General features: G+C 41.9%; 1 protein-coding gene across 1 annotated transcript in view; it reads left to right on the forward strand.

The window, feature by feature from the left end:
* The window catches only part of Cdh17 (cadherin 17), a 60,606-nt gene that overhangs the window by 19,361 nt on the left and 29,147 nt on the right, over positions 1-12,098 (forward strand). Inside the window, exons 4-9 of the mRNA XM_042673014.1 lie at positions 4,313-4,447; positions 6,170-6,308; positions 8,706-8,864; positions 8,965-9,164; positions 10,975-11,106; positions 11,391-11,541. Coding sequence (XP_042528948.1) covers positions 4,313-4,447; positions 6,170-6,308; positions 8,706-8,864; positions 8,965-9,164; positions 10,975-11,106; positions 11,391-11,541 — 916 coding nt within the window. The remainder of the gene's footprint in view (positions 1-4,312; positions 4,448-6,169; positions 6,309-8,705; positions 8,865-8,964; positions 9,165-10,974; positions 11,107-11,390; positions 11,542-12,098) is intronic.

The raw sequence follows: 12,098 nt of genomic DNA on the forward strand, positions 1-12,098 counted from the left end.
AGGTTTCATTAGGTGCCCGTATTCAGGCAGGAAAAGAAGTTTATTTACCGCCCCCGCCACAGAGAGGCACAGCCAAAAAAGGGCCATCCACCCCTGGGCCAGGACTTATCTAGGCCAGGGACAGGAAGAAGTGTGGTCAGGTGAGGGAAAGGTGTGGCCACACTGGATCTCAGGATGTGACAGGGCATCTCAGGATGTGACCTAGCAGAAGGGAGAGGTGACTGCTTCCAGGTGTGCCAGTTACCTAGGTAACACAGATACCCAGTGGAAACGTAGCCAAGAGGTAGGGAGGTGTCTGCACAGGGCTGGCAAGGCCCAGGGCAAATCTTACAATAATTACTATGTTGTGGGATTTCTAATCATATCTCTTCCTTTTCTCAGAGCTGGATGTTGTTATGGTATATTTAGTGACTTCATCAATGAATTCTGCAAAGTCAGTACTCTTTGTTCTCTGAGACCACTCCAGTCTCTGTTTAGTTAGCAAAGTGTTCAGTTAATGACTGCACAGAGATGAACTTAGGTAAGCCTTGAGCCAATAAATCTCCAAACCTTTACCAAGGGGCACCACGTGCATGCTGGGCACACTTTCAATAAAGGGGGGTTTACAGTTTTACCTTAGCCCTCATTTACTCATAGTCAGCCAGAGGTGAGGGATTAGGGCCTCAGGCTTTTCCTCACACATTCACAGCCTTGCTCCTGAACGGGCCCTTCTAGATCCCTTGTAATATATCAGGGGTTCCCAAAGCCCCCTGTGGGCATCTGAATGCCTAGCTTTGCCTTTAATTTTTTGGTGTTATCCTTACCTCAGATAGCTATAACATCAAGCAAATTGTTAGTGACATTAAAAAATATTTTTATTATCTTTAAGTCATTGTACAAGGGAATTACCATTCAACAAACCAATTTATAGGAAGTCCAGTGCATCTTGATCGATGTCACCCCTCTCATTATTCTCCCCCATCCCTCCCTGCCCAACCTCTCCCCTCAATTTGCTTAATTTCATAGGTTATGCATTAGATATTATGATTGTATTCTCTATGCACTTCCTCTAGTGAATTTTTCCCCAACAAGTTTTGCCCCAGCTGAGGACTCGTAATGAGTAATCTCTGAGTCAGATTAAATAAAGACAAGCCCTGCCAGAGATGTGTCCAGAGAAATGCCAACAGGTCATATAGCTATAGTTCTCCAAGAACCACCCTTGCCCTTCCACCATGCTGTGGGTCTGAGGCTGTGGGCTTTCAAGGCAACTTCACTTTAAGAATCAACAATGGGGAGCTGGGAAGGTGGCTCAGTGGTAGAGTGCTTGCCTTGCATGCATGAGGCCCTGGGTTCGATTCCTCAGCACCACATAAGCAGAAAAAGCCAGTAGTGGAGCTGTGGCTCAAGTGGTGAGCGCTAGCCTTGAGCTGAAGAGCTGAGGGACAGCGCCCAGGCCCAGAGTTCAGGCCCCCACAACTGACAAAAAGAAAAAAGAATCAACAATGGAACTTTGCAAATTAAAGCACTATAATGCTCTATGCTTTCGGACTAGCTCTAACTAGCATTTGGTTAATTCCTGAGGTTCTGAAAAGTCCATGGTTAGAGTTCTTAAAAACCGTTTTAATTTTGTTGTTGTTCTGGTCCTGGGTCTTGAACTCAGAACCTGGGTACTGTCCCTGAACATTTTTGCTCAAAGTTAGCATTCCACCACTTGAACCACAGTCTACTCCTGGATTTATTTTTCTAAATTTTGCTTTGAGAAAAAAAGTCTCACGCAATTTTTTTGGGGGAAGGAGGGGTGTCTGGGATAGCTTTGAACTGGTATCCTCAGATCTCAGCCTCCTGAGTAGCTGGGATTGTGTGAGCCACTAGCACGCAGCAATCATCACATTTTTTTTTTCTTTTTGGTTGGTCATGGAGCCTGAACTCTGGGCCTGGGCGCTGTCCCTCAGCTCTCCAGCTCAAGATTCATGCTCTACCACTTGAGCCACAGCACCACTTCTGGCTTTTTCTGCTTATGTGGTGCTGAGGAATGGAACCCAGGGCCTCATGCATGCAAGGCAAGCACTCTACCACTGAGCCACCTTCCCAGCCCCTTAATTTTTTTAAACCAACATTTTCATCACCGTTGTAGAGGAGGAGGGAAAAAAACCAACTCATTTGTGTGTCTTTTTCTTGAAACATAAACAACAACACTTTTATTTACTATGCAGATAAAGCAGTAGCCACAAGCACACAAACACAACTGTTTACCCATGATATTACTCATTTAACCTATCAACATGTCTTTTTTGGAAATAAATCTCCCCTTCTTCCTTGCCAACATGGGAACTTTGGGTTCTGTAGCCATCAGTGTGGCTTTACCCTCAAATACTGAGTCGGCCTCCGTCTCCATCCATGTCTCTTCATAGTGAACACTTTAATGATTAACAATATATCAGTTTATGATTATGGCATCATAATTACACTATTTTTTGCCATCTAGAAGTTTTCAATGTTATCGTTATTAATAAGTATGCTCTTTATACTACAAGCATGTAGTTTACTATTTTGAAAAATTTCCTTAAGATAAACTGTGTAGAATGTTTATTATCAAAGGCTACGTTTTATATCTCCATACTATATGCTTTTTGGGGTATTTCTTTACTACTAATGTTGGCATTATTTTTAAGTGTTTTAGTAAAACCCATATGAAATTATTCAGTTAAAGGTATTAATGAGTTTGAGCAACTTTTTTTTGACAGTACTGAGGTTTGAACTTAGGGTCTTATGCTTGCTAGGCAAACACTCTACCACATGAGCCACATTCCTAGCGCCATCCCCCACCCCCAATTTTCCCTCAATTAGTTTTACTGGAGCTGGCTTCAGACCATGACCCTTTTACTTATGGCTTACTGTGTAACTGGGAACACAGGCATGTGATACTGCACCCAAATTATTGGTTGAGATGAGGGCTCGCCAACTCTTTGGCTGAACTGGCTTCAAATTTGAAGTCTCCAGATCTCTGCCTCCTGAGTAGCTAGGTTTATAGGAGGTAGCCTCTATATCTGCTGATTGAGAAACCTTTTTTTTTTTTTTTTTTGGGTCCAGTCGTGGGCCCTGAACTCTGGGCCTGGGCACTGTTCCTCAGATCTTCAGCTCAAGGCTAGCACTCTACCACTTGAGCCACAATGCCACTTCCCGCTTTTTTTCTTTTTGCTTATGTGGTGCTGAGGAATCGAACCCAGGGCCTCATGCACGCAAGGCAAGCACTCTACCACTGAGCCACCTTCCCAGCCCTGATTGAGAAATCTTTATGTCTCTTATTTTAATGGAAATTTTCTGGTTTGTTCTCTTAAAAGCTATCCCATGAATAGTGGTTAATAGCTTTCCACATTTGAAAAGAGAATTAAGAGATTATATAGAGAGTATTAGGTTGAGGCCACATATTTTTACTGTCTTTGGTGATATTAACATGACTCAATCTTTGTCATAATATGTAAAAGTACTTACAGGATAGCTTTTTATTCTAGCAATGAAGTTATCCTTCTAATGTTTCTGAGTACTATTGTAGCTTTCAGATATTCCATGAAAAATACTCTTTAAGCCTGCATTAATATCTTTTGTCAATGAATTAATATAATAACATTGTTTCTTATTTTTCCTCCTCCCCCTTTTTTTCTTATTTTTGTTTTCCTTTTTTTTTGTACCAATCCTGGGGCTTGAACTTAGGGCCTAAGCATTCTCCCTGAGTTTTTTGCTCCAGGCTAGTGCTCTACCAATTGAGCTCCAACTTACAGCTTTTTGAGTAGCTTACTGGAGAAAGAGATTTGTAGACTTTCCTGCTGGCTTCAAAGGTGATCCTCAGATTTCAGCCTCCCCCATAATTAGGATCACAGCGTGAGGAATCTGCTGCCAGCATGATACATTAAGTTTTTTTGTTTTTTGTTTTTTTTTGTGTGTCGGTTGTGGGGCCTGAACTCTGGGCCTGGGCTCAGTCCCTCAGCTCTGCAGCTCAGGGATAGTGCTCTACCATGTTAGCCATAGCACCATGTCTGGCTTTTTCTGCTTATGTGGTGCTGAAGAATAGAACCCAGGGCCTCATGTATGCAAGGCAAGTGCTCTACCACTGAGCCACCTTCCCATCCCTGATACGTTAATTCTTAAAAAGCATGTATTTTGTGTGTTACATAATTAATATATAAACAAACTCTTAGGACATATCAATCACTTCAATGGGCTAAATTTTTCTTTTTTAGTGGTTATATAAATAAAAACAGCCGGAAGCAGGTACAGATTCCACAGCCTTGTTTCTCTTCATGGCTGAACCTATCTTTTGCTTTTTTACCCCCAGTTTAAAGCAGATCCTCCAGCTGTGACCTTTGAACTTACTGGGGAGACCGACAACATATTTATGATCCAACCAGATGGACTGCTGTATTGCACAAGAGCCCTGGACAGAGAGACAAAAGCTACCTACCATCTTCAGGTAAGCTGAGACCACACAAAGGGCTGGAGCTCACACCTCCATGGTGCCCGTGATCCTGCAGCCTCACTGGCTCCTTCAACCCGCGCCTGCCATTACAGCTGTCTTGACATTCCTGACATGCTTTATGATCCTCATATGACCCCTGTGTGTGTGTGTGTGTGTGTGTGTGTGTGCTAGACCTGAGCCCCAGCTTCACATCTGGCTTTTTGCTAGTTAAGGAATGATAAGAGATTTGGGGGAATTTTTCTGCCCAGACTGGCTTTGAACCTCAGTCCTCAGAGCTCAGCTTCCTGAGTAGCTAGGATTACAGGTGTGAGTCACCAGTGTTCAGCATCCATATGACCATTTTTTAACAACTACAGATGGACAAGGCAGAGGTGCACTCTTCTTTCTTTCTCTCTTTCTTTCCCTTCCTTCCTTCCTTTCTTTCTTTCCTTCCTTCTTTCTTTCTTTCTTTCTTTCTTTCTTTCTTTCTTTCTTTCTTTCTTTCTTTCTTTCTTTCTTTCTTTCTTTCTTTCTTCCTTCCTTCCTTCCTTCCTTTCTTTCTTTCTTTCTTTTTTTCTTTCTTTCTTTCTCTTTCTTTCCCTTCCTTCCTTCCTTCCTTTCTTTCTTTCCTTCTTTCTTTCTTTCTTCCTTTCTTCCTTCCTTCCTTTCTTTCTTTCTTTCTTTCTTTCTTTCTTTCTTTCTTTCTTTCTTTCTTTCTTTCTTTCTTTCTTTCTTTCTTTCTTTCTCTCTCTCTCTCTCTCTCTCTCTCTCTCTCTCTCTCTCTCTTTCTTTCTTTCTTTCTTTCTTTCTTTCTTTCTTTCTTTCTTTCTTTCTTTCTTTCTTTCTTTCTTTCTTCCGGGGTTTGAATTCAAGGCCTTGAGCTTTCCACACTGGCATTCTTACCACTGGGCTAAGCTGCTGGTTTTTTTCTCATTATTTTTGAGATAGGGTCTCACTTCCTGCCCAGGCACATACTTGAGCCTAAGTTAGCTTCCCAGTAATTAGGATAGTCAGATGCACAGATGCGTACTGCTGCATCTCTCTCTTCATTGAGAAGGGGGTCTTGCAACCTATTTTCTTCTGCCCAGGCTGGCCTTGAACTTCAACAATCACAATCTCCTGCGTAGCTCATAGTAATTGGGATCCAGCTTTACCTTAGGCATTTGAACCAGAGTAAATCTCATTTATATGATTAAGCCTCCACATGGCCTTTGGTCACCAGGGCTGAAACCTCACCAGTGTTTCTGTTCTGTGTCACTGGGTATTTGCTGGTGGCTGTTGTATGGGATCCATACCCACAACCAGGGCTCTGATAAAGCTTCTTCAGGCATCAGAGCAGAAGGATACAATGGTGAGAGACCAACTAAAGATCCTTCACCTATCTCCGGGTTTCAGGGTTGGTATCTGAACACCCAGGAAAGGCAGAAAGCTGTGTGGGAGCAGGCCAACAGCTTCCTGTCAGGCCCTTCTGCATGGGCTCCATAGGGACACCAATGGAACACCTCTGAGAAAGGGCCTGGCTCTCCCATGGCTTCGTGCATCAGCACGCCCTGACTCCAGTCACTCAGAACGGAAACATGTCCAGTGTCCAGCACCCCCTCTGCTGACTGAGCTGATGGACCCCTGTCAGTCTGGGCTTTTGTGGGTTCTTTGTCTCCCATAGTCACCAGACCATTGATTCTTTTAGTTCTAATTTCCTTCAGTCTCACCAGTGGATTTTCTTTTCCTCAACATCAGCTTGCTGCCCTCAATGCTCAGGGAGCCACAGTGGAGGGCCCAGTCTCCATCACCATAGAAGTGAAGGACATCAATGACAACCGGCCTACATTTCTTCAAAAGAAGTATGAAGGCTCAGTAAGGCAGAACTCCCGCCCAGGTAACAGGCAGCTGCCTGGAGATATTTGTAGAAAATGGGAATAAGGTGGAGGGGGAGATCTATGTGGCTAATAGCTGTGATTATCACTCATTAATAATTTATTATCTCATATAAATTTCACAGTGATCTTCTGGGAGTTGCTCGTATCATTAAATTTATATTTGGTGATGTCCTGGGGCTTGAACTCAGGGCCTGATTACTGTCCTTAAATTCTGTTCAAGGCTAGCACTCTATCACTTGAGCCAAAATGCCACTTCTGGCTTCTTTTTTAGTGGTTAATTGGAAATAATAGTCTCACATACTTTTCTGCCCAGCCTGGCTTCAAACCATGACCCATGTCAGCCTCCTGAGTAGCTAGAATTACAGGTGTGAACCACTTATGCCCAACTGGGAATTGTTTTATTATTTAAAGTTTAGGTCAGGATTTTTCATCTTCGGTACTATTGACATCTTGGCCCTGCCCTGATCATTACTTTTTGTTGCTGCTGTTGTGTTGTTTTGGGCTCTCCTGTGAGTTGTAGGATGTTTAGCAGCTTCTCTGATCTCTGAGATAGGAGCATTCCCTACCATAAGTTGTGACAATAAAAATATCTGTAAACATTGTTAAGTACATGGTAGGGTGTGATGGGAGGCAAAAATCACTCTCTACAGTGAGCTTTAAAATATCTTAGAGCTCAAGGGTGCCCTAGGACAGTGGGGAAAGGTGAGCTTACTCTTGCATTTCTTTGCAAGAGCCAATCACAGTGGCTGGTTCCAGTTCTTCTTCTCTGTCCATCTGTCACCCATGACCCATTCCTTTAAAGGACCTTCTGTCCTTTATTTCCACAGTCTTTCACGGAGGTAGAGAGGGTACAGCAGGCCCATGAGGAAGTATTGTATCCCAACACTGCACCAAGCAGAGAAGACTGTTAGACTTAAGCCAGGTGCCAGTGGCCCACACCTGTAATCCTAGCTACTCAGAAGGCTGAGATCTGAAGATCGCATTTCAAAGCCAGCCCAGGCAGGAAAATCCACTTAACTACCAGAAAACCGGAAGTGGTGCTCAAGTGGTAGAGTGCTCACCTTGAGTAGAAGAACTGAAGGACATTGCCCAGGCCCAGAGTTCAAGCCCCACAACTGACAGAACAAAAACAAAAAAACAAAGAATGTTAGACTTCCAAAATTTCAGATTCTCAGCCATTTCCACTGACTCAGAACTGACGAATCCTTCATCTGACCCAAGCTTTTCCTTTTCTCAGTCCTCATCATCCATAACTAATAATTCAGAAAATTCATTATGGGAGCAGAATCCCACAGTCCCCATAATCCTGAAGTTGCCACCAAACATTCCCTCACCGTCTCTACTGTGTAAGAATCCTCCAGCCTCACCATTGTTCTCATCATTAATAAAATCTCCTAGAGAAATGCTTCTCCAACTTTTTGATCTCAGGAGTCCAACATTCTCTGAAAAAAAAAAACTGGAGGGTCTCAATAAACTCTTGAACATGCATGTTATATCCAGTGGCGTTCTGGTCAATGTTTAATCACTCTTTCTGGGTATGATTTGCAAATTGCCATGGTATAAATATCCTTATTATGACATATTTCAAGCTACCAGTGGTGTTAATAATTGATTCACAAAACTTTTGAAAATTCAGAATTGTAATGTGCTAACTCCAGTACATTCCTGGTTATATTTATCAATATAGTATCTGTTATTAAAACACTAAGTCAATTAAAAGACACATTTTAATGAAAATTGTATTTTCAAGATGAAAACAATTTAGTGATAGAAGTGGCATTATCTTAGTTCTTGCAAGTTTTTTTTAATATCTGGATTAGCAGAAAACAATTGGGTTATCATGTCTGTTTCTATATTTATTCTGTTCTCATATGCTATTTTGGTTGTTGTTGTACTTGAAGAAAAGTTAGCCTTACATCAATATGTAGTTGAAAAAGAGAAGAATATTTTAATAGTCTTCCTAGAAAACTGAGCGAATTCTTTGAGAAGTTACCAAAACTTGAGAAGTGATGGTTTCCTTAAGATTAGTTGCAATGCAGACTCTGAAAACATATCGGCGACAACATGTTTTGTACACTTTTGCATTAAAATTCATTAAATTAACTTACTCTTTGAATGGCTTTTATATAATTTTAGTGTGTGTGATTGCAAATCTGTAGACATCTTGACACTGACTCCGGAATCCCTAGAGACTTAACGGTCCCTAGAGACTTCTAGGGACCACACTTTGAGAAACCCTATCCTCCACGAGGGAAGAAAGATACAGACTGGCTTCTCCACAGATATGAATTATGAATAATACCCCTACTGTGTTCCTACTTCTTAAAAGGCAAAAGTGCCTATGTTTGGTTTGGGTTTCAATGAACTCTTCCTTCTGGGTATGTTTTATTAAATAGGAAAGCCCTTCATGTATGTTAATGCAACAGACCTGGACGATCCAAGCACCCCCAATGCACAGCTTTTTTACCAAATTGTCATCCAGCTTCCCAAGATCAACAACGTCATGTACTTTCAGATCAACAATCAGACAGGAGCAATATCACTCACCCTACAAGGTAAGCCAAGGGACGTCTCATGATGCTGAGTCAGAGAAACGGACTTCTGTCTGCCACCTTCAGAGGCATCTGCTCTGCTCTTCATCCTTTCTTCCTGCAGGGTCTCAGGAATTGGATCCAGTTAAGAATTCTAACTACAATCTGTTGGTCTCGGTGAAGGATATGGGAGGCCAGAACGAGAATTCCTTCAGTGACACAGCATCGGTGGATATTATGGTGAAAGAGAATATCTGGAAAGCACCAGATGCTGTGGAGGTTACTGAAAACTCCACTGACCCTCACCCCATCAAAATCACTCAGGTAGCGTCTGAGTGACATCTACAGCCCGTGAGATACACAGCCTTGTTTGGTAGAGACCTACTCCCGAGAGTCTTCACTGAGGCACTTATTAGTACATTTTTTTGGTATCACATAATTGCAAAGCAAATCTCTGGAGATTATCATTATGGGGAGAAAACTTACATTCAAATGTGTGTGTGTGTGTATGTGTGTGTGTGTGTGTGTGTGTTGTGTACTTCACTCACACAGTTAATTGGGGATTGTTTTTGGTGCACATATCATGCACATATATGTAGTTTAAATTTGGGACTGCAAGTATTTTTCTTTTAAAATCTGCTTTCAAATCTTGTAAGGAAAGAAAGTATTGACCCAATAGATTCATCCTATCAGAGACTGAGGAACAGAGACAGGGCTAGCTCTGAGTGAAGAGCCATGACAGGCAACTGTTCTCCTTGGAGACCTCCTGCTCCCTCTCCTGTGTGTGTCTCTCCGTCCCATTCAGTGTCTCCCTTCCCACCTCCATGGTGGGTGCTCTTGTCAGTGACTTCCTCCCTGTCTGAGCTCCTGCAGATCCATTCTGGAGCCCAGCACCGTCTCAGATGTTCTGGAAGTCCAGTGCTTCTTTGGCAGGAAGTCTGTGAGTGGTGGTAGAGCCTTGGGTTTGGAAGCAGATGCCTGGAACCACGTTTTTGTTCCATCAACTTATAACTGACCACAGAAAAGTCATCTAACTAACCTGAATCCTAATCTCTCCTCAGTAAATAGGGTTGAGGAATGTCTCCATGAAGACCCAGCAGAGGGTCTTTAGTCTTGGGGGGTTCAGCTTGAGAAAAATAGAAAGGGAGCTCAGTTCAGGACCAAGAATGCAGTCTTTGACAGTGAATGGGTGGTGCTTAAATAACTAGCAAGCACAAAACTATTTCTGTGATAACTTCCTAAATTGGGAGACTAGTTCTCTGTTCAAGTAGTTTCAGGATCTTGGATTTTTTTTTTGGTGGGGAGGAAGGTCAGTCATAGGGCTTGAAACTCAGACAGAGCTGGGCACTGTCGCTGAGCCTTTCTGCTAAAGGCTAGCAAGGTACCATTTTGAGCTACACCTCCACTTCCCATTTTTGGTTGTTAATTGGAAATAAGAGTCTCTCGGATTTTCCTGCCTGGGCTGACTTTGAACTGCAGTCCTCAGATCTCAGTCCCCTGGGTAGCTAGGATTATAAGTGTGACCAACCAGTGCCTGATTGTCACATCATTTTTTTGTGTGCACCAGTTTCCTCATCTGTAAACTGGGTATAACAGTAGTCTCTAGTTCATAGGTCCATTTGATGAGTAAATGAGATGGTACATGGAAGTTTTCAGAATTGTGTATGCAATGTGATATATCTTCTATAAATATTATTATTAGTATTACTAATAGAACAACAGAGAGGTCAAGCTCCGCCTGAGCAACAAGTAGACTGTTCTCACTTTGGGTTTATTCATTTATTCTTTCTCATTATACATCATGACTTAGTTTTCAGAATGCCAGCTACAAAGTCCACTTGGCTTCCTAAGTTGACATCTCAGGCATGTGAGCCCCTTGGTCCAAACTTCTGAAAGAAAACAAGCCATAAATTCTTGGAGAAAAATTGCATTAGAAAAGAAACTTTCCTTGGTATTATTTTATTGTTTTTTTTAAAGCAACAGCATTTTTTTTAAAGTTTTACTTTAGGTGGAAAGAATTCAGTTATCCTGACATGGGAAGTTATCAGAAGTTTCAAATGAGAAATGGGAAGTTGTTTATTTCCTGTCTAATTCTACTTGTGTCCTTCCTGATCATGTACTTTGGGCCCATCAGGTACAGTGGAATGAGCCAGGGGCACAATATTCCTTAGCTCAGAAGGAGAAACTGGAAAGATTCCCATTTTCAATTGACCAGGAAGGAAATATTTATGTGACCCAGCCCTTGGACCGAGAAGAAAAGGATTCGGTGAGTACAAGGGAGAACTTTCGTGAAATTCTGACAAAGCCCACATCTCCTTACTGTGAAAGTAAAATTGATGTTACTTAAAAATTTGGGTTCCATACTTGATGTATTATTAGATCTCCAAGACATCGTATAGTTGGATAATTTCCTCACCTGTTTCACTTTCCTCCTCATTTCTCTGTTCTAAGTAAGTTGACAATAAAGGGGTGGATCAAGCGGAACAGTCATTTTCTCTGCCTTTTAAAGGGGCAGGGAAAGTCTTCTAACTCTTGACTTCCCTGTTGTAGTATGTTTTTTATGCAGCTGCAAAGGACGAGTATGGAAAACTACTTTCATACCCTCTGGAAGTTCACGTGAAAGTTCTAGACATTAATGATAACCCACCGACATGTCCATCTGCAGTAACTGTATTTGAGGTCCAGGAGAATGAAGTATTGGGTAAGAAAAGAGAGCTGCTCCGTGCTGAATTAACGCTATAATCTCTTTCTCCTGTCTTTTGGGTAAAACACGGGCAGGTAGACCTACTATACAGTCATTGCCTATATCTGAGGTTGAATGTGCCATGAGAATTACACAGGCATAAGAGCTGACATCAAACTATATCTTATATTCTTTTTTAAAAACATGAACATCAATTGCTTATGTTTTAACAAGTCCATCTATGCCTGCAATGCTTATTTTAAATTTCATTATCATTTAAAAACAATCTTTGTAAAAATGATTTTGATTCAGCATACCTATTTGTGTGTACAATGTATCTTGATCAGAATCACCCTTCCACCATTCTCCCTCCCCCATCCCAGTCCACCCATTGTTATCTAGCTTCATATTCATGTAGCACTTTGACTCAGTGTATTGAGTATTATCACCCACCCTTTCACTCTCCATTCCTACACCCTTCCCCCTTAATCTCCAGCCTCCGGAGGCAACACATGTTTTATTCATCTTGTTAAATGGTTGGTTAGTTGTTCAAAGAGATGGGAATCCACCCTGGG

The sequence above is a fragment of the Dipodomys spectabilis genome, unplaced genomic scaffold (genome assembly GCF_019054845.1).
Source record: "Dipodomys spectabilis isolate Male_0828 unplaced genomic scaffold, ASM1905484v1 ptg000783l, whole genome shotgun sequence".
NCBI classification, from domain to species: domain Eukaryota; kingdom Metazoa; phylum Chordata; class Mammalia; order Rodentia; family Heteromyidae; genus Dipodomys; species Dipodomys spectabilis.